Raw genomic sequence first — 22,613 nt, 5'->3', positions numbered from 1 at the left:
ATCCAAAAAGTTTGCCCCTAGCCCTAGTATATTTCCTACATCAAGTTCACATTCGTACGGATTTTAAAAGGGATGGTAAGGGATCTTTGAAACACCCTGTATTTTACTGTACGCTCACGATATTGCTACAAACTTGTTTGATTTTTTGTTAATTAATAATATAAATGATGTCAGTATAAGACTATCAGTTTTTCTAAAGTAGTGACTCTATGTGGTACTGAGCGTTGTTGCTACCACTGGAGGCGTCGACTGGCACAGTCTGTCCCAAAATTGATTTTTATCTAATTAATTAAAGCAGGGCCGGCGCTAGAAGTTTTGCCGCCCTGGGCGGTACTTTTACATGCCGCCACTTTATATTTTCTTTCTCAAATTTTGCCGCCCCTGTATTATTTTCTTTTTGAAATTTTGCCGCCCTGGGCGGTGGCACGGCTTGACCCCCCCCCTCGCGCCGGCCCTGAGTTAAAGTTTCATGATTTTCAAATTCTAAAATTTCATGACACATCCTATGTAACTGCACGACACACCAGTTGGGAATCATTGCTCTACACGTTAAATCTCCGTCGAGGTCTTAACTTAAAAATAATAATAATAATAATAAGTCACTGTGTCTGTTCGGATGTCAATTGTGGTACACTCCATGAAATCTTAGTACAGCCCACGATGTAGAACATTCAACTCAAAAATGATAATGCGTATTGTGACGAGCATAAAGGTTAATGTAACCACATGGTACGCAAATACCTGACAAAGTCACACATTTCCAATAATTTAAGTAGAATGAATATAAGATTATAATTATTTTAGTGTTTATATCTTTTTGCAAAATAATTTTACATGTACAGTAACGAGCAGAAGTGCGCATCCTATATATATATATATATATATATATATATATATATACAGGGTGGTAGATAACTCTACAGGAAAACCGTTATCGGCGAAACGAACTGTAAAATGGAAATTGAGGTACAGGGATACTCCTTTAAGTACTAATAACGCGTTCGTTTCGCCGATAACGGAGGATGGTAAAACATGAATATTTAGATAATTCCTTAAACCGCTTGGGATCGGTCCTATAGTTTCTAAGACAGAGCGTTTCGAAACATGATTTTTCGAATTTTCGGCGGTTCATAACTCTGAAATGAGACGTTTTTCGACCTATGTTTATAAGAACTTTTTTCTTTCATTTCATATAAGGAATCACCTCCCAAAGTTTTTCGGTGGAGTTACCTACCACCCTGTATATATATATATGCAAGGAGCAATCAAAAAGTTCCCGGAATTTTGTTGTGCCTCTTTATTACCAAATATAAGTCATCATTTACTTAATCGTTTCCAAAGTGGGTACCTTCGGAACACATACACTTACTGCACCGCTTCTGCCAGTATTGGAAATAGCGATGATGAAAGTCCTTTTTTTAGTATCTTCTGAAGTTCAGCCGTCGTGTGAGTTTCGATTTTTTCTACGATAGCAAAACGGATGCCTCTGAGGGCCATTTTTAGCTTTGGGCAGTGCCAAAAATCTGATTTAGGATCCAAAAATCCTAAACTGTTTTTAAGGTTATTAAAACTCTCTGAAGCAGATTTCCCCACTTTACTAATGAACTTGATGTTGCGTGTTGCTCGAACTGCGACATTGAGCCAAACTGATCATCATACTCTTCTCCGTTCACCTACACTCAGGGGCGTCATTTAGGGGGGCAGAGAGGGGCAATTGTCCCCCCTGAGTTAGAGATTTATATAGATTTTATTAATAGAATATAGTAAATCAGTAAAAAACACGAAATTTTACTCATATGAAGGGGTCTTGCCCCCCTCCCCCCAAGCAAAATCTGAAATGACGCTCCTGCCTACACTACTTGTACTCTGCCTGTTAGGACTTGTTCATACTTGTCAAATTCATGATTAGGCAACGTAAGAACTGTATTGTACAAGATTCATCAGATTGCATCACAAACACCAAAACTACATCATTCCGGGAATTTTTTTGACTCCCCCTAGTTACAAAAGAACGAGGCTACACAGGCACACAATCTATTGCAATGGTGAGCAAGGTTTCCACAGAGGGCGAAATTTTGAACAGCTATCACTGTCAGCGGGTATCTGTCTCGAAGGAGACTCATGACGATGAAAGAGAATTATCTATCAATACGTTCAGAGTAAAAAAAGCCAACCAGAAACCAGCATTTAGAGAAGTACAAAGAATTATGTCCTTTATGTGCAACAACTGATTTATTGATTGATTACTGGGTATTTAATGGAAACATCAGCAGAAAGGCTGTTTGTCACAATGGCTGACACATTCTGTGCATTGAAAATTTAAAATAAAACTTCTAAAAAGAGTGACGTTTAAGAGTAAGCACATCAAAACTAAGACACTAAAACAAAACAAAAATAAATAGTTGAGAATACTCCAAGAGCATTGCCAGAACGCACTTAAAAAGAATTAAGTTTTCTTATTAACTTCTACAAGCTTTATACCAATTATTCTATGTATTTTATTATTATACTCATTAAACAATTCTTGTAATATGTATATCCATTTATAATTTTCTTGAGTACTAACTTCTTTCCACATGTTTTAGTTAAGAGTTCTATAAAAACGTTCTACGATATAGTGTTTTACGAAGACACATGCTCAAAATTGAAAAATTCACAAAATATCATCTCTCTATGACTTACGATTCCCGAGTTATGGCTCTTTAAATCTCCCGAAATCGGAAATTTTTGGGACAATATCTCGGAAACGGTAAGAGCGAGGCGAAAACTTTCATCTCTTCTGTAGATAATTTTTGATGTTCTATCGAACGGAGGGCTCAAAATTGAAAAATTCGCAAATAACAGACACACATATATATATATATACACACACGCACAGGCATACTTTTTAAGTTCGTTGAAAATTCAAATGGAACGTGAGAAAGTTAAGAGAATAAATAACAAAACATAAAATATATAACTTGAAAGTGAGTTAAAAATAGTGATATATAACAGAAAAAAATTAAAAAGAAAACCTCAGAGCACGTTAACTATTCCAGTCTCGAACAAAAGTAAGAATATAATCACTAGAGATGCATTATCCCTTAAGATCTGATTAAGATTTCTAGGTAGCTCTAAAACATTCCTTGAGGTCCGAGTATTTTACAAGAATGTACTAACTACTCACTGGGACGATACTATTCACAGTACGAACGGTTAGTGCCACGCAGTAAATAGAAAGTAAGATGAAAGTATGTAAGGATCACTTCATCTCTTCATCTCGGCGACTAGTACACGACCACGTGTCTACCTATTGCCCAAAACGGGTTTTAATGACTCGAACTTATCTACGCCTAACGAAGTATAAAGAATTGCATTCTCCACGACCATCAAAGCTACGTTTAAGTTCGTTTATTTACTTCGAAATTATTGATAAAATAATATCTTGGGGAAGGTGATAATCTACTATAGCTATACTTCTGTGGTAAAGCAAACTTTAAAAATAAGAATGGTTTTGTTCAGAAGCATATAAAGAAAATAAACGAGAAAGATGATGAACACTTTCTCAAGTCGTCTATAGGCAAATATCAAATTAGGGTAAGATCTAAAAATGTTGTTGTATTGTATTTGTAAATTATGATAGAGTAAGACTCGTAGTAACTCTATGTAGTGCGGAGTATTGTTACTCCTGCTGGAGGCGCCGACTGATACACTGTCTAAAATTATTATGTATTTGTAAAAATTTTGTTGTATTTGTAAATTATCATAACGTAAGACTATAAATTTCTATAAAGTAGTGACTCTATGTAGTGCGGAGCATTGTTGCTGCCGCTGGAGACTTTGACTGGTATATCCTTGTCTCATAATTGGTTTCAAATAATTATTAAAGAAACTCGAGGGGGAAAAATAAAATACTGTTAACTAGAGTACTAACGTAAGCCGGATACACTGAAAAAAACCTCTACATGGTTTGTGTGAAGAATTTGTATAAAACAAGAATCGTATGAGTTTTCAACTGTTTACAAACCTTTATCAAACATACGATAGGACCCAGGCATGTACACAGGGAATTTATTTTGAAATGGGTTCAAAGCTATTGGAGGGAGGTCCAAATTCAATATGGCGATAAATTACATTAAAATTTGTAAAAATCATTCCTAAAATTTAGACTAAATTTACAGAAAAGTTGGGATTTCGCGGGGTCGAACCCCCAGAATTCATCCCCAGCGTACATTCCTAGTAAAACCAACTTCAAAGTGTACGTAGCAGCAGAGAAAACGCCATTGATGGTTGCTAAAAGGAAGAAATTTCTTCACCGGGCTAAGCATCTTGGCAGCTGCAAAAAGGAGGACAGGGAAGAAGATTTATTTACAGGTGAATTTAAGTTCCAAACTTTTGGAAATAAGTGCCGTCTATTTGTGGCAGGAAGAACGTCTGCACCCCAAGTGTATATCTCCCACTGTGAAGCATGGAGGGTGTTCGGTGATAGTACAGTGTGTTTCAGAGGAAGTGCAACCCATGGCATATTTGGTGAAAATCGAAGGAAACTTGAAAAAAGAAGGTTATCACAGCATCCTCCAACGACACACCAAACGTTCTGGCACGCGATTGACTGATAGAGGGTTCTTTTTAGGATCAGACAATGACCCAAAACATATATCTGTTCTCTATAAATGTTATGTGAAGTCCCTGATGAAGAGAAATAAATTTCAAAGCATGGAATGGCCAGCCCAATCCCATTATTGCAATCCAATTTAACGACTATGAAACAATCGCTACAGAGTGAAAACTGCAATAGTTAGATAGCGAGAAGCGATTTTCTGTAATCCATTAAGCGTCCCAAAAGTATATATTACATTTCGCCGCGTGTACACCAAGTGAAGAAGTTTCGTATACATTCCGTAATATTTTCTCAAGTAATATTGAAACTTGAAGTAATAGTAGAAGATCTCTACCACTTCCGGTTGTACCAGACAAATTATAGAGTATAGAAGTAATATATATATTCTATAATTTTTCTGGTAAAACCGGAAGTGGTAGAGATCTACTACTATTACTTCAAGTTTCAATATTACTTGAGAAAATATTACGCAATGTAAATGAAACTTCTTCACTTGGTGTACAGGCGGAGCTGCTAATTCTTACCTATCTTTTTCGTTATCGTTTTCTACTATTATTTTTACTGCATGCATTTAATTTTGTATTCTGTCTCATTTTTCGGTTACTTATTGTTAGTATTCATAATTTATAACTTATTTTACTATTAGTGTCTTTGTTAGCTCCCGACGTAAGTATACGGAAGATTATAGTTTCACTCCACATGTGTGTGTGTGTGGTACTTAATTTCTCGGTTACTGACCGGGTGTGTATGTGATACTTTATTTCTCGGTAACTACTGAACGGGTATATATGTGGTATTTTATTTTCGGTAACTACTAACTGGATTCAAACGGATTTTCTTGGGCAAGTAGGCCATCATCTAAGGAATAAAAATCGTTATATTTGGTGGCGAAGCTGAGTCAAAGACAGGATTAAATTGGCTCGGCAACGAAGCTTTGCACGCCAGAAGATTCTTAGTTCGGTTTACCGACTATATTCTCCTTGTTATTTTATACTTTCTAGTTATTGCTTGTTATTCTATTTATATTTACATAATTGTACACATAAAAAAATCTATCTTTGCTTATTATTCCTTCTGCGCCCTGTACTCTTTCGTATCAATCAACCAGTCTCTTTAGTTTTACTAAACTTTCTCTACTTCCAACCGCGCAATACTATGACATGATTGCATTTCGACATGACATCCATCTGGCCACTTAACAGTTGCATTTCTACTCTTTTCCTTCTTTTCCTATCTCTGCTCCTCCTACATGATAAAGTATTTAGCGAAAGTGCTTATTAATTACTCGCTTCTTAATATTGTATGCTAATGTTTTTACTATATTCAGGTAAGTAATTTGTTTTCCATGCTGCTTATTGACTTTTTGTTCTAATTGCTGTGTATATAGAAAATAAATGACTTACCAGCAAATCGCAAAAACATAATTACAACCAAGCAAAGTAAGAGAGATTCTGTGAATTGGAAACAGCACATACGGTATCTTACACAAGAAACGGATTTTGAAACATCATAATATTTACGCACTATTAACGTTGTACAATATTAAGATATGGCTAGAGATTAATAACCATTACAAAACTTTCAAACTAACTCTTTCAATGTTAATAAATATTTATGCTCCTTAAGAGTTAAAGCTTCACTAAATACTACCTCGGATGGACGTAGCTCGCACGGAAAATATGCACAGAGTGCATAATGTTGTCATTCAGAAGGATCCAAGAAAGAGACCTTTAAGTATTCAAAGTTGAAGGTTAGAGGATAATATAAAGGAGAGTGTTAGAGAGGTCATAACTAGATAGGCTTGGCATAGAATTGAATTCAGTAGCAAGGCTTCGTTTTTAGTACAAAAGCACTTCTGACTGTCTTAAGCACAGAGATAGGTAGAAGTCTAATTTAAATATTAGAAAACTTAAACAGTATTTCCCAAAAGTAGCAAGCTGTCATTATTGTTCACAGTATAGTAATGGAAGAAAACTACACAGGAATATGGACTGAAGGTATAGTAAGGGTGTCAGAGAAAAACGGAAAAGAAAGGAAAATAAGACGAGAAACAGAAGAGCTAAATAAAAGTAGACAGTTTTGTGTATTTGGAAACAGAAATAAACAACAATGAAAGACAGCAGAAGAAACTTAGGAACAAGTTAGGGAAAGGAGGTAGATTTTACTTAACAAGTAAAAATACTATTATGAGATGAAAAGATGCCACGTAAGATAAAGTTACTAATGTACAAGACAGACGCATTTTGTATTGATAGTAACATATGGAGAGGCGACATGGATACTGACCGAAAAAGACTGGAGCCGGCTTCATGTGTCGGAGATGAAATTCCTACGAACAATTATTGGAAGACAAGAAGGAATAAAATAAGAAATGACCTAATACGCCAAGAACCTGGGGAGAGAAGTTGAGAGAACGAATAAGGGAATCAAGATAATGATGATTTGGACACTTCAGAAGAATGGGGACTAACAGAACACTAAGGATCAACGAAAAATTATAAATGACATGGAAACGACTAAGAGAAAGAACGACAGAAAGAAGGGAAGACCAGGCTGTAAGATATGCGAGGTGTTATCAAAAAATACGGTAAATAATTGAATGAATCATTTGTGCCATGTTTTACACGTTTCCATCTCTTTTTGACGTCGGAGGACATCCCGATCGTTGTTCGTTTTCAACTGACTCCTTGCCACTTTTGAATCCCTCATAATACTTGTAAACAGTCTTCAATACCACCACTTTGATTTGAACATTTTGCGAGCTTCTTTGGCATTTTTTGGAGCTTAAATCAAAACAATATTGACGTGCGACAGACACTCTTAACAAATCCTCACCGTTCTGCCTCTAGAAGTCAACTGACACGTCACAATTTGTTCAAATTCGAAACTCATATACAAAGGTTCTGGCTATCGTGCTTACCTGTTGAAATGGATGGAATGGTAGCGCTGTGAAACTACATTCTCCGTACTTTTTGATCACACCTTGTAGAAACAAGAGGTATGACGTGGTAGCAAGGAGAATAAGAGGTGGTGGAACAATAGAAGAAAGGCCTTGTGAATACCCAAATCCCACGAAATGTTCGAACGGAAGAAGGATACTACAGGTATATAAAAATAAACAATAACAGACCCTAAAAGAACAATATGGTCTTAAATATGTTTATTTTAAGTTCCCTTATTGTACTTGGCATTACAACAGGAAAACATAACTTGACAAACCATTTCTGGCAGCACTTCAATCACGAAAAATGTATTATTTTATAGAATTATATTTGAATATTACCTGCAAGAGGTGATCCGATAATAGATGCTCCTCCTCTGAACAGAATTAGCAGGCCGAAAGCGTTGGTCAACTTGTCCAATCCAAGAAGATCAACCAGAATGATTGAAGTCAAAGAGATATATCCAGCTAAAAAGAAACAAAGTAGTTTAACTTGTTTATAGATACAAATGGATATATTTATAATCAAGATGTCTAAAGGTATAGTTGTATATATTTGTAATTTGATAAAAAGAAATACAGAATTATAAGAAAATGAAAGACCCAACTGTTCCAATAATACGTATACTTGTTTCAAATGAAGTACACATAATCTCTGAGGGGGCCGCGGTGGCTCAGTGGTAGAGCGTTCACCTCTGGTGCATGGGGTTCCGAGTTTGATCCCAGCCCCCGCCAAGTGTACTTTGTGGTGGACAAACACCGTGTGCATGGGTTTTCTCGGGGTTCTCCCGTTTCCTTCCACTTGCTTCATTCCACCATTTCATTCATTTCTCATAATCACCGTCTCCTTTAGCCTAACCGGCATAACCGTGGGACGTAAAACTCAAAGATTTCATTTCATTTTTACATAATCTCTGTGTTTATCATTAGATTTAAATCAATTTACAAATAAATGTTCTACATATAAAATCAATCTAAGTATAATCCAAATTAGAATATGCGACCTTCATATGGCAACTTTCTACATGAAAGAAAAGAGTAGAAAAACAAAAAGGAAGAAATGAAATATCACATCATTTACCGGCATGTAACTTTTAAATTGCTACACCTTTCATTCTGATGCTATACATTGTAAAAGTTTAGATAATAATAGGAAAAACCTTGTGTATCTAGATTTTAAACACCACAGTAACTCAAATATAAAACATTGGACATTTTATAAATCATCTTAATTTTTTCTTATATAGGATGTCTCACATAAAACCGGTACGACTCATTGTCTACCTACCTTTCACGCAAAATACATTTTGCGTTACTTCATATGTATATATCCCAAAGTTACAGATTACAGATTACAAAGTATGTGTCACTATATATTACATCTTATGTAAACTGCCTATTTAAGACTTTCGGTTTATAAAAAAATACATCCGGTTTATGTGTCTTTTTCTTCATTATGTTCCCAATGGATCCTGTAGTCCTCCATTTCTTGTATAAATCTTGAATTCTACTGGTTGTGGGAGGCTTGATACCAAAGTATTTCACCACAAACATTTCTTTAGTCTCTTCAATGGAGCCTGTTTTTGTGTAAAATTCCACAATATCAGTTTAGCGTTCAATAGCTAATTGCACTATTTCTCCACCACAACGATTACTTTTAAACTGTCGAATTCAACTCAATAATCACGTCTCCCTAGAAGTAACGAGATATTTCAGTGTAGCCAACTATATTAGCCTAATAAGCAATGAGGCCAACACCCATTTATTTGTGAATGCCAGAATGTAAGTAAGGCGTACCGGCTTTAATGGGACACCCGATATTTCGCAAGACTTTTACTAAAATCTAAACCTGTGTTTTTATTACCATTACTATTCTATTAACCGTTGAACAAAGTTTTACTAACGAAAAATTTCTATGAGTTTCTGTACCAACTAACTTGCAATAAAATAATTATCTAATTCTTAAAGGGTTTTGTTCTAATTAAAACTAACTCTACTTTTAAAAGGAAACAACTACTTTGTGTTATTCCGTTGACATCTTATAAAGAAATATTTGTTCAAAATACTCTGTTTCTGTTAGTTAAAGATTTAATCTTATTTACCTCAATTGATGATTCCATTTTTTTATACAGCAACATGCCATTTAATATTTGCCATGATAAAGTTAAATGACATAAACTGAAAGTAATATATTACAGGTTAAATTCAAGTTTTCGTTCATACTATCTGTAAGTCATCAGCGTGAATAATAATCCTTAGTCTTAATTTGAATTTTTAAAGTTTAAACCAAATAATTATAACATTGACAGACTGGGTTGTGACATTACCTCTTAGTCTACGGAGGCCGAAAAAAATACTACTTAATTTTTTGTTGAGTTGAGAAATGTACTCATTCCAAGCTAGTTTTGGACTAATGGTGACACCAAGAAATTTAGAAAGTAGAAAAGTCGACTTTTTTACTTACCATTACATAAGGAATAAATTTATTTTGAAGAGGATAATAGAAATTTAGCAAGGAATAGTTTAAGGAAAGCAAGCAAACATATAAGAAGAGAAAAAACAGGCCGGGCAATGTTTTATTTTCCTAGTACAGGTATTGTTTAGAACAGAGAATTTAAGTTTTGGAACCTTACATTTAGATTCGGAGCGAAAGTTACGAAATTACTTGACTCATCTATTACTTGACTTGCCTAACGATTTTATAATCTAGTTTTGACCAAGAGAAGAAAAAGTTAAAAAGAATATTTAGTTTCTTTGAGGTTTACAAATTATTAGATTGAATGCTTTCTGTATGTTACGTATTAATAATCTTTAGTTTGTTTTGCTTAATACAATAAACTGATAGTGTGAACAAACGAAAATGATAAAATGTAGATCCGATAGAATTGGTACTTACATACAAAAAGTCCAAAAAATATAGCTAGAGCTGCAAAAGCAGTGTAGTTTCCACAAAATGGCGTAAGAAAGACGCATACTCCACTGAACAGGAGACAAAGATTATTTAACAATAATGAATCCACTTGCGGGAAATCTGCCACATAACCAGACGCAACTCTGCCGATGGTGTTTGTTATACCAATGATTGACAAAAGGAATGGCGCTGAATCTTTATCAATACCCTAAAACAAAAAATATTTTAATTAACTTCAATAATTAGTAAATGCGTTAAAATGAAAAAAAAAAAGTACACTAAAAAGATATTGAATTTTGGTGTTAAACATAATTTACGCGTCTTGTTAAAACTTTAGAAGATCGAAGTGTGTAACAGTTTTTGCATTTTTATCAAAATTGTGCAAAAGTCAGTTACACCCACTCTTCCCCCAAAGATATAATTACACTTCGTGCTAAGTGATATGTTTAAGCGACAGGATTGGTCACATTGATATGTGACCTTGGCAACAGTGCCCTCGTAATTCTTTTATCGATAGATGAGGCTCAAGTTCGTTGTATTTAAACTTAATTTAATGTATAGGCAAGCTGACTTTTACGCCACCCTGCATACATTATGTAGTCTTCACGAATACCATAAGGTTCCTTACAGACACATGGTTAGAAGAGTATAGCTTACTAAACAATAGCATAATTAGTATTTGCGTATGAGTTATTTACACAATACGAATACAAATACACTAAAGTACTGGAAAAAATAAGTTTAAAAGCTTCTGTAGTGTAGTAAGGGGTTAAAAAGAAAAATATATAACCAGACATAACACACAACGAAACTTAACTAAGCAGAGGGCTGAAGACTAACGATTTACCAAAAGATATATGGGAGCTCTGCTGAATATGTTGGAAATATTCAGCACTAAGACGACAATGCTAAAAAAAAAAAACCAAGTAATTTTCAAATGCAATTCAGAATTTATAAGCATAAGGTTAAAATAAGTAAAACATCTGCATATGGAAGAGTCACATATCTATATGAGTGTAACCTAACCAACCTATGTGCACAAATGCTTATTTTCATAGTTATAGCCTGACGGAAACAAGAAAAGGAAATGAACTTTAAAGGTATACTATGGGACCTACCGTAGTCGGGTCAAGACTTTATCCAAACATCCATGTTTTAGAATCCTGTGGTATTTCTGCGCTAATTTTTATATAGGCAGTTGGTGAGTACTTCAAATTATATGCCCGTAGCTAAACTGTCCCTATAAACATTGTTGCGTGAGTGCCTTAGGATTCTGAAACATGTATTTTTGGATAGCGCACATAATATTTTTTTAATTGAAGTTTTGATCCGACTACGGTAAGTCTCATAGTTTTGGAGCTATGGACATTTAAATTTCATTTTTTTTTTTCATGTTTTCGGCAGCCTATAACTCCGAAAGGAAGCATTTGTGCACCCAGGTTGGTCTATACTTTTCGTCTTATCTTGATGGCAGGAATCACCTTCCAAACGTGTCGGTATTGTTTTGAAACACCCTGTATATATAACTAAAATTGTGAGTAATAAAGTTCAGGTACATAATTATTTTTATGTAGATTGTGAACATGATTTTACTTTTTTCATTAGTTGTTTAAACAAAAGCATTGTATTTGTTCTGTGTATTCTATCTATTTTAAGCATTGACGAGTCCTATACCATTTTGTGCAAACATACAAAGATTGTCCCAAAAGAACTGAGAAAATTCGTAAGTGGGGACGTTTGGCAACATTGCAAATAACCTTCCGACCAGTTATTTTAGTAATGATAGCAGTAGATGGCAGATGCTTGTAGTGCGTGTGCTGATTGTTAGGTAAAGTTAAGTGTACATTGTTTTCGGTACTCATACAAGTGTTTGGGGTTTGCGGTTTTAGGAAGAAATAGAAGGAAGAGCAGAGATGTGTCATTAAGTTTTGTTGTCAGCTGAAGAAAAATGTGGGAAAATCTTTTTCTACAAGAAGATCTACAAGCAAAACAGAAAGCAGCATATCGAAATAGCCTTCACCATCTAAGGCAGGAAAGTTGACCAATCAATATCAACTGGAAGAATTATGTAGATTGCATACTTTGTTGAGATACGGTATATGAACACATTGCTCTCCCAAACACTAGTAAATACTGATTATAGAACAGTGCTGCATGCATTCAAAAAACATGTAGCACGTAAACGATCACATACGAAAGAAAACCAATTGGATGTTACACGTTGATAATACCAGACCATATATGACCAATACAGTTGTTTCTTGCTTATAGGAAGTGAATGTCACAGTGATGTCACAATCTGCATATAGTACAGATTTTTCATAATCTGACTTTGGACTATTTTCTAATTTTAAAAAAGTTGCAAAGCGGAACAAATTTTGAGACTGACAATAAATCATAAGTAAACAACTGGTCAGTGGTTCTTAGATAACTTTCCATAAGAAGAATTTCAGAAGGCGTTTGAAAAATGTCAGGAACAATGAGACATGTGCATTCGATTCAGTGAATAGTACTTTGAGAAAGATGATGACTTGCTTAATAATGAAGATACTGTCGTTTCTCTTCCGAAACCTTTTTCAGTTGTTCACAGTTCTCTTTGTACATGTAACATAATCTACAGAATGATTAATAAATAAAATTGAATCAAATAAAACAAGGCTAAAGCATACTCTGCAGTAACAAGTTGTTACTGGTTATATAAAGAGTAAGCCATGTCAACAGATAATAAATGTTCCTCAAGATATATAAGAATTTAAAATAGGTTGGATGTACTGGAAGATGAAATGTGTAAAGAAAACGTGGGTTAACTTTACAACGCCCGCTCCAGCAGGTATACTCACTCAGAAACGAGAAATTACACACTAATAATTTTATGAAAATGGATCAAAACTTACTTAACCTTAATCTAACCCGTTCCTAACCCCTACCCTACTTATTTATATCTTACTCTACGCTACCTTACCCTACTCTACTATACTTTTTAAAAGGGCCCTACTTATCGACGCGCAGCTGGAGCGCGTCTTGTAAAGTTTACCCGAAAACGTTATAAGTAAGTTATTGAAAGATGGACCAGTTCTCAGAAAGAAAAAAAAAAGCCTAATCTAATCAGCCCAGTCTAAAATCCCAGTCTAAAGTTTAAAAGCCTAATCTAATCTAAAAGCCCAGTCTAATCAGCTGGGCATTACCGTTCAGCTGATTAGACATTTACTGGTGAGGATGGAAACTTTGGCTTCCTAGGTCAATGTCAGGGTTTAGCGATTCCTTTCTTCAAAGTGATTGGACTGCCATCTATCTTTTGTGATGTTTGAGCAACTGTACCGTTCTCATTAGATAGAACACTGAGATAAGACATGATAGGAGTGTAAAATTTGGTTTCAGTGACAATGACGTAAAGTATAAGTGAACTACCTTTTCCTATATGGAACAGTAATTCGGGTCGCTCCTATATGTAAGATGTACGGAAGTATAAAAGTGGCTTGTACTTGTAAGGTGACCATTGGAATAAACTCAACGCGAATTGTATCAAATTTAACCTTTATTTTTCTCTTTTTTAACCAACTTCACTTCAATTCCACTAGTAATATTTCATTAATCACTATAGATCTATTTCTATATTTTTGTATATATTTAGTATTTAAATTCCTTTTGATTCTAAAAATTAATAAATGGCTTAAAATTAAAATTTTTATAACCTGTAAATTTAAGTTTTGCTATTTGGAAATTAATACTGGAAATAATGGAAACTTCCGTACTATCATATAATATTGGGAAAGGTTAAAGGTATTTGTTAGTTATATTGATTGTTATTACTCGTTTACACATACTTTTCGTTATTTATATTTCATGTTTTCTTATATACTTGTTCCTGTTTAGAAATTCGTTAAATATTTCCTTGAAACTTACTGTTGCCAATAATTAAGCACTTTCCGCAAATAGTGGTGTATTTGTTTTACAAGATTGCTGCTACAAAGATAACCAATTTATTTCGAACTCTTATTAAAACAGTAAGACTCAGTCAAGTTAGGATTAAAATTAAAAGTAAAAGGATACAACTTAAAGGCAGAAGGGATTGAAATGCAGTTTGGAAGACAAAGGACAGCAGAGGGCAATGTAACCAGAGAAAAGCTATTAATTTCAGATAGCCATTGGACGTGGGTTAGCTTTACTTACGACCGATAATTTGGATGAAGTTAAAAGAGAAAGCTTTGATAAACCAGTAGTTGGATGTGACCTAGTTTTAAAAGACTGTATTCAAGAATCGAAAAAAACTGAGAAAAAAGATTAAGTCCTAATGATAATTGTTGGAACAAGTGACGTATCAAGAATCTAGCAAAAAATGTAATAACAGTGTATCGGGATTTATTAGGTAAATTAACCCAAATTAATCTTCGTGTGTGTATGGTTCCTCACAGATATGATTTAATTGGTAAGTCTTGTGTAAATTTAGAAGCAGTGGAAACAATTCGAGAAATCACGCAAATATGTAGCAAATACACTATAGGTCTTGAGTCTTTTGACAAAGTGTTCCAAAGGCAACATGACTTACATTTAAATCACAGTCAAAACTGGTCATTATAAATAAGGTACGATATATCCATTGATCGTAAAGTCAGGACAACATAAAATCATAGAGCTTTATGCAGAACACAGAGAATCAAATTACGTCTCTAGCATACGTACAGAAGGTCGTTTCACGTTCATGAAACGAAGTTTGAACTTACCTTAAGAAAAACTGTGACTCCACCAGCGACTGTGTTCCACGTGATACCCTGTCTTGCAGCAATGGCCCTGCAGCGGGGTTTTCATTGCAGGAGACTGCGTTGAAGAACACTTTGGTCCAAAGGATCCCATTCCTCCTGACAAATTTTCCAAAGACTCTCAATTGTGCGGGGAAATCTGTTTCCACAACGGAAATCCTCAAAAATCCATGAGAGAGGCCTCGGAGATGTCTGTAAAGGGTATTGCATGAATGCCCGTTTCACGTGTCATCAAATCCATGTATATCTACGTGGTCTTTGCCGTATTACTAGATGCCTTGTCCTGGTGGATGACAACACGAGATATGTCGCTGCCGTAGAGAGAAGGAATATTGTCTGTAGAGTGGTTTCAAAATGTTCTTCCAGTAATTGGTCTTCCTCTGCTGGTCATGGGAGGCATGCAACTTATGAACTTGGGTGTTGTGGTTTCGTACGAGTTGTAAATCTTGGCCTATGATGCGATTTACGGTTGCGACGGAACTGCGCTGTGTGTGAAATCGCTCTTTTTGTTACCGGGTTTTCATGTCGTAGCAGAGAGCTCATTTTCCGCACAACAGCGCGAGGACGCTTAGGCTTCCGGTATGTTTGAGATCCACTTTGACTGATTCCAGCAGCAGGTATGGTACACACTTTTCGGTGATTCATCACTGCGTTGATGTCCTTCTTTGACAGATGGAAGGCTGTCGTTTTGCACTGTTTAATTATCTGGTTATAACTATAACCAATGTCGGATAGACCACAGATGTACCCCTCCCAGAAGACTGGGATTTTCGGTGTCATGTAACTACTCACGCACACAAGATCCGTCGTCTTTGCAAGTCAACACACAATACTTTTGCACTACCAGCTCTGGTTACTCTCTGATATGAACACGTGCTGCTTCCTGGTGTTCAAAATCGTTACCATGAACGTGAAACGACCTTCTGTATAAATAACTAATTTGTGGTTACATTCACTGATGTTAGAGATCTCGCAAGAATAAAAATTACTCATCTTGAAAGCATCCAAAATTAACTAATTTTAACTAGAACTGACAAAGAGAAAGAAATTTCAGGAAAATTTTTTGCTGGAAGAGGAAAATAAAGTAATGCTACTCAGAAGAATATAAGAAAAACTAACCTGCACAGTCGCATAGTCTACCAGGTACACAAAGGGTACATAAAATCCCAACATCCCAAATACGTTGCTTATGCCAATAGCGAGAAATACAGGATCCTTGAGCAGGGAAAAATCCATCATAGTCCCCAACGTTTCTCTGAAAGACTCGGGCAGGCAGCGGCACAAACCTATCAATCAAAAACAAAGTGAGGTAAGATTTCTAACAATGAATTATAAATAAGCATTACCTTAGTTTTTATTTGTTTTCTCGTAATATCTATATCTTTCTTTTTAATTAAATTTTTAAGCAGTTTGTTTTATCAAAACCTCTTTACATATTTTACCCTCTCTGTGTGTATGTGTGTCCGGCCGATAAAAAAGACCTCAAGAAGTACTTAATGGATCACCAACAATGTTGGCCAAAGCTGTAGAGGGGCGAGAGTTACGAAGCGAGTCGCTGATGAAGACGATACATCCACAGGGAAGGGTAGAAATCAACCACACGTGATCATAATAGGGCAATAATGATAACGGATAACGAGGAGCAACTTTCTGCAATCGATTAACCCGGCGGCACTGGCACCAAGTCTCACAGACCCATGTCACCTGTTTTAATAGCCTGTTACTAGTAGCTGGCCGTTGGTTCTCATTGGAGTTCAATTTGAAAATTTGATTTTTTCAATGGACACTTCTGAACATGATTTATTACCTTGTGATAACATATTGAAACTTTCGAACTTTTTCCTTAAACAAAAATTATTATATTTGGTAAAGATTTAAAATTTAACAAATGGGTCTGTGAGACTAGGCGCCAGTGCTCAAGTCACATTAACAGGCGCCAGAGCCGCCGGGTTAAGCGTTCCAAGAATACGTTTCATCTCCATCTTTAATACTATTTCAAAACTGGAAGTGATAGAAATGAATTACAACTTCCGATTATGACTGATGAAGATAATGATAAGTTGTCGAAACCGTTACACTGTATTTTGGTTTTAATAAATAAGAGTATATACTACGATAAGAAGTATTAATTATTCCTACAACAATCAAAGATTCTTACAATTTTCAGTTAATTTCAATTTTAATTATAATTCAGATAGAACACTTTAACCAGGCATAAGGAGAACACGCGTCAAATTAGATTAATAATTATTGTAAAAACTGGAATCGACTTGATAATGTTACATGAAAAAAAAATAAATAAAAAAAAAAATATTTTCAGCAGTACATAACACACGTGAAACACTACCACGATTTGAATACGTTTTTTTTTTCCTCTGGAATGTCTGATTTCCGTCTGTCTTTTCTTAAATTCATGTAATATTAATACTAATGTACTGTTATATTACTATTGTATTTGAAATGATAATATATCATTGGTTATTTGGTTCAAAAAAAAAAAAATTCAATCCTTGTTTTACATTAATCGTGTACTTGATCTATTTATTAATATATTATTATTATTCAGTTAAATTAATATTATAAACAGTTTTCTTTATTATTATTGTTTTTATTTATTTATTTATTTTCTTTGTATTATTATTGTAATAAGATGTTCCAAATTTCACTTAACTTCACACCTTCCTCTCTATTCAAGGTGTTGTTTCTACTAGATAAGACATTTAAGGAATTTTATTTCTATTGCTTCTCATAGTGACCTTTTATATAATACATTAATGGTTTCTGATAATAACTGACGCATTTTCAAACGAACTTTTGTTTTCCTTCTAGTGTATGTTGTGTTAGCGCTGATTTTTCTGGTTAATCAGATATATATATCTTGCAACTTCTTCACGTCTGGTCTCAATTGTACGTCCCGTTTGTTCAATATGTTAGGCTACCTTCACAATGAGATTCAATAAATATCGATCTTGATCTCTGTCGGAGCCAGTAGCGAGGCTTCAGGGAAGACAGCGTCTACCCTTTAGAATTTTATATGCTTTAAATTTAGGTCTTTTCACAACTTTTAAAATTTTCTATAATTTCTTTTCCGTTTTTTTTTTTTTTTTTTAATGTTGAAATTAGATCCTTTCCTGGAACATGCTTTTATGTAAGTAGATAGATCGTCCAGCGGCTAGTGGAACCTAGAACATTATCCCTGTGCTGAATCCATATTTCTTGCACCAAGTTATAGAAACGTAGGAGCGTATTATATATATATATATGTGTGTGTCTATGTGTGTGTGTGTGTGCAGTGTTATGTGACTACCAAATTTTTTACGGCATGTTCCGCCACTGCTTAGAGCATAGTAATTATCTGACCTTCTTTAAAGGTAATATACACATTGTTGTTATCCCTATTTATTCAACAAATGACTTATTTTATTAGAGGTATTGAAAACAAATGGTGTGAATGCTAACTTTTTCTTCTTCCGAAGTTCTTTCCGAATTAAAAATTGAAGAAAAGAAAGGAAAATAATAATAACATAAAAAAGGGAAACTATTAATGTAATAAGATTGAAATAACTTATAATTTTAACAATATCTGATTACTACATATTGAAAAACAAAATTATAATAATGTAACAATTAAAATTAAAAATATCACAATAATTATACAATTTCCTAAATTAGTGCAGCTCTGACGATAAAGGCGACATCTGCCTTTGAAACGTCAATTCAAATAAAATACAACACGGATGAAATACCAATAGTTCTATTTATTTAATTAAGTTAAATTTTTCTTTACATTACCATATTCACGTGTCATACTAGATAGTTTATTACATTACCTACCAAATTCACTGGAATTAAGTTATTTAACTATTTACGAATACACTTAAAACGAATAGAAAAAATATCAGTTTTTTAAGAATTTAGCAGTTTTTTGATTGAATTTGTGCAAAAGTATTTCTTAATATATAAATCAAATTTATTAGGTTGGTGTGAGTGAAATGCTTATCTCATGCCAAACTCAATTCAGCAACATAACACTTGTGTGAACTAACAACACGTGTCTAATCTAAAAAAATCCTTACACGTCTAGCAAACACTCTGTGGTATCCGAACAATCAGGACAATAGTATCCAGACAATCTTTCCCATTGACTAAGATCTCTTCCGACACTTCGAAAACATCTTGGGAGGTAAGATTTTCCTGATGATCAGACAATGCAATGTGCGATCGCAACGCATATTCCAGACTTCTGTCGAAAGGAAACCTAATTGTTGGGTGAGCGATAACACAGTGTGTGATTGCAGGCGCCAATTAATTTTATTAGTTGGCAATGGCGCACTTAGGGCGGATATTTCATTCACACCAATCCAATATTACAATAGATCAAATTTATATTATGTGAAGTAGTGTAAGAATTGTATGTACATTCTATATATGATGATTGGAATGTACTTTGACAACTGTCAATGACGTACATGATAAATAAATAAATGAAATGAAAATGAAATCTTTCAGTGGTACGTTCCACGATTATGATCTATCTGTGAGTGACGGTGATTATGATAATGAAGGATATTGCGAAATGAAGAAAGTTGAAGGAAACGGGAGAACCACGAGAAAACCCATAAACGGTGTTTCTCCACCACAAAACCCACTGTACGCGAACTGGGATCAAACCAGAGACCCACGCACCAGAGGTGAGCGCTTTAACGCTGAAGCACCACGGGTCCTGAAGAAAGAAAGAATCCAGTATCACCTGGCGCTATTAAACCACGCCAGTATTCTTTTCTATTCGCAAACCCAATTTTGACAAAATTGAAGGTTAGTATCTTATTAGCCGAACAATTTCAATTGTTTTAAAAGAATAAAACGTTACAGGTACTTTCAAGAAGGAAATCATTCTTCTTTCATGCAATGAATAACTTTAAAGTAATAATAATAAAGTTTATTTTGAATGCTACGAACAGCTCTTGGACAAAAATACAATACTGTTGTAAGAATCAATAGATATATAACCCGGCACAGTAGGTGAATAAATGAACTAATACTAGTATTGAAATTATAATATAATTGTCAATTAAGCAGTTTAAGACCCATGTCAGAACATTAAAATATACAAATTTGTCAAATTTAAAATTATCTTAAAATCAAAATTCAAATGAAAATAGTCAATTTCCTAAAATACATTAAAAAAACATAACTGAAGTATCATTTAAAAATCGCTAGTAAAACTTCTGTAAGTTTCATCCCCACGAAGTTAAAATATATTACTTTGCTTCCATATTGATTAAATATACCAGAGATAAATATACAATAAATCATGCTTTTAAAGGGACGATTTCAAATACTTTTTTTGGAGTAAAAGTTCCACCCAAAGAAATCCTATGACCTGGCTAAGCGGCTGTGAGAAAGGAATTAAGTTCGTCTTTATATAAAAATTAATTATGCTTATTAATCCTATATATTCATATGTGGCAGACGTATTTCAAGTTCGTTTACACAACATACACGGAAAACAAAGAAAATGTTAAAGTGATGATATATAAAACTGTTGAAACATTTATTTCAAACGAATACTAACTTACCTGACCTATCCTCAGCAACTGATGGAGCATGCATTTGTAATCCTGACTTCATATCATACGCTGACTTCACATCAAATTGTGATTTTGGAATGGACATAACGCTCTGTCTATAGCTGGATAGGGACTTTTGTGATTGGTATTCTGGTAAATTAATTACACTTCCAGAATAGAAGATATCCTTTCTGTATAAAGGCCTCACCATTTCTTTCTTGTCTTTAGGGATACTAGACTTCGACGTAAAGCTCATACTCTCGACATCAACCTACAAAAAAGTACTGTTGTGATAATATTACTTTGTATTTCAATAATCAGTTGTATAATAAAACTCTTAAATTTAGCATGGATAGTTCTGGAAAATAATACCCTTCGTTTCGTATTTTTAGTTACTCATGTTCAAGTTGTACTTTAATGGATAGCATACAGATAGTAAAACTGAGGCCTTCAAGATGGCAGGATAAGTATCTTGTATAGAAAACAATGTACGAGGTAAGTCAAAAATTATCTGCAATGTAGCTATAACATTTTTTACGTTCCTCATACTGACCTCTGTCCTCGTTTATTTTATTGTTATGCTCTTGTGATCATGCTATGAAAATTCGATTCTAATTTCCCCATTTGTCTTCCTTTTGTTGCAGATAGATCATGGCCGCTCCATCAGAAGTTTGCACCAAAGCGGAACAACGAGCAGTGATCCAGTTTTTGTGGTCGGAAGGTGTATTAGGGGCCACAATCCATCAAAGACTTTCGGCACAATACGAGAACAGTGTCTTGCAGCAACGTAATGTCTACGAATGGATTGAACAATTCAAGAATGGTCGCACAAATGTTACGCACGAGGAAGGAGCAGGACGACCATCTACGGCCAAAAATGATGACAACATTGAGAGTGTACATGACATGGTTCTGTTAGACAGATGAGTGACTATTGACGAAGTGACAGACCCATGACTAATTTCCAGACGATGTGCCACTGCTCCTTGTTCCTCTTTGGTGTAAACTTCTAATGGAGCGGCCATGATCTATCTGCAACAAAAGGAAGACAAATGCAGGAATTAAGATCAAACTTTCATAGCACGACCACAACAGCATAACAATAAAATAAACGAAGACATAAGTCACTATGAACAATGTAAAAAGAGTTATGTCAAAATTGCGGATAAGTTTTGACTTACCCTCGCATATATGCTGATCATATGAATATTTTGGTAGCACGAAGACCATATAGTAGAATTAGAAAGCAATCTGAAATGCACTGTTAAACGTTTGATAAAATAAGCGTCTTAGAACTAATGATAAATGTATAAAAACCAAAGCTCAATTTTTACTACTTGTATAAATCTTAAATGGAACCTTATGTTGTATTAAATTAATTCCTGTAGATTACTCACATCCTATTAAATTTTTAGGAATTGCCATAAATAACAGATTTACTTGCAATGAATATATTGTTGATTTAAATAAAGAAATAAAATAATGTTTGCTTTGTAATCTACAAACTACGTGGTTTTGTTTCAGGGGAAACTTTGCTCTCATTATGTTTGGTTTGCCCATTAGTCCAAGAGTTTATTTTTAAGTGAAAATTTTGCGTGAAAAATAAAATGTTTTGCAATGCGTTTTACGATTATGTGCTCTACAAAATAGTATGTGTAGTTTTTTTATGCTCATATGCTTTTTGTCCTTTTCAGGTCATTAAAATGGAGTGTCAAGTCGACAAAAAAAAAAGAGCTTTTTTGACATCTTCTGCCTTTTGCGTTCAATCGAGGTGGCACAACCATTGAAGCTGCTCGAGAGATTTGTAAAGTGTATGATGAAGAAGCGATGCCTC

At 34.5% G+C, this 22,613-nt stretch overlaps 1 protein-coding gene across 2 annotated transcripts in view; it reads right to left on the bottom strand.

Moving 5' to 3' along the window:
- Positions 1 to 22,613, bottom strand: part of LOC145685782 (uncharacterized) — a 296,487-nt gene that overhangs the window by 10,271 nt on the left and 263,603 nt on the right. For both annotated transcript variants that reach the window (XM_081758309.1, XM_081758308.1), the window contains exons 6-9: positions 20,789 to 21,050; positions 16,329 to 16,495; positions 10,438 to 10,660; positions 7,884 to 8,009 (exon numbers count right to left, since the gene is read on the bottom strand). In XM_081758309.1, the coding sequence (XP_081614435.1) occupies positions 7,884 to 8,009; positions 10,438 to 10,660; positions 16,329 to 16,495; positions 20,789 to 21,050 (778 nt within the window). The remainder of the gene's footprint in view (positions 1 to 7,883; positions 8,010 to 10,437; positions 10,661 to 16,328; positions 16,496 to 20,788; positions 21,051 to 22,613) is intronic.

Source organism: Thermobia domestica, chromosome 5 (genome assembly GCF_964235325.1).
Source record: "Thermobia domestica chromosome 5, izTheDome1.hap1.1, whole genome shotgun sequence".
Taxonomy (NCBI): Eukaryota; Metazoa; Arthropoda; class Insecta; order Zygentoma; family Lepismatidae; genus Thermobia; species Thermobia domestica.
Note: the sequence above shows the minus strand (reverse complement) of the source record. Positions and strands in the feature narration are given on the sequence as shown.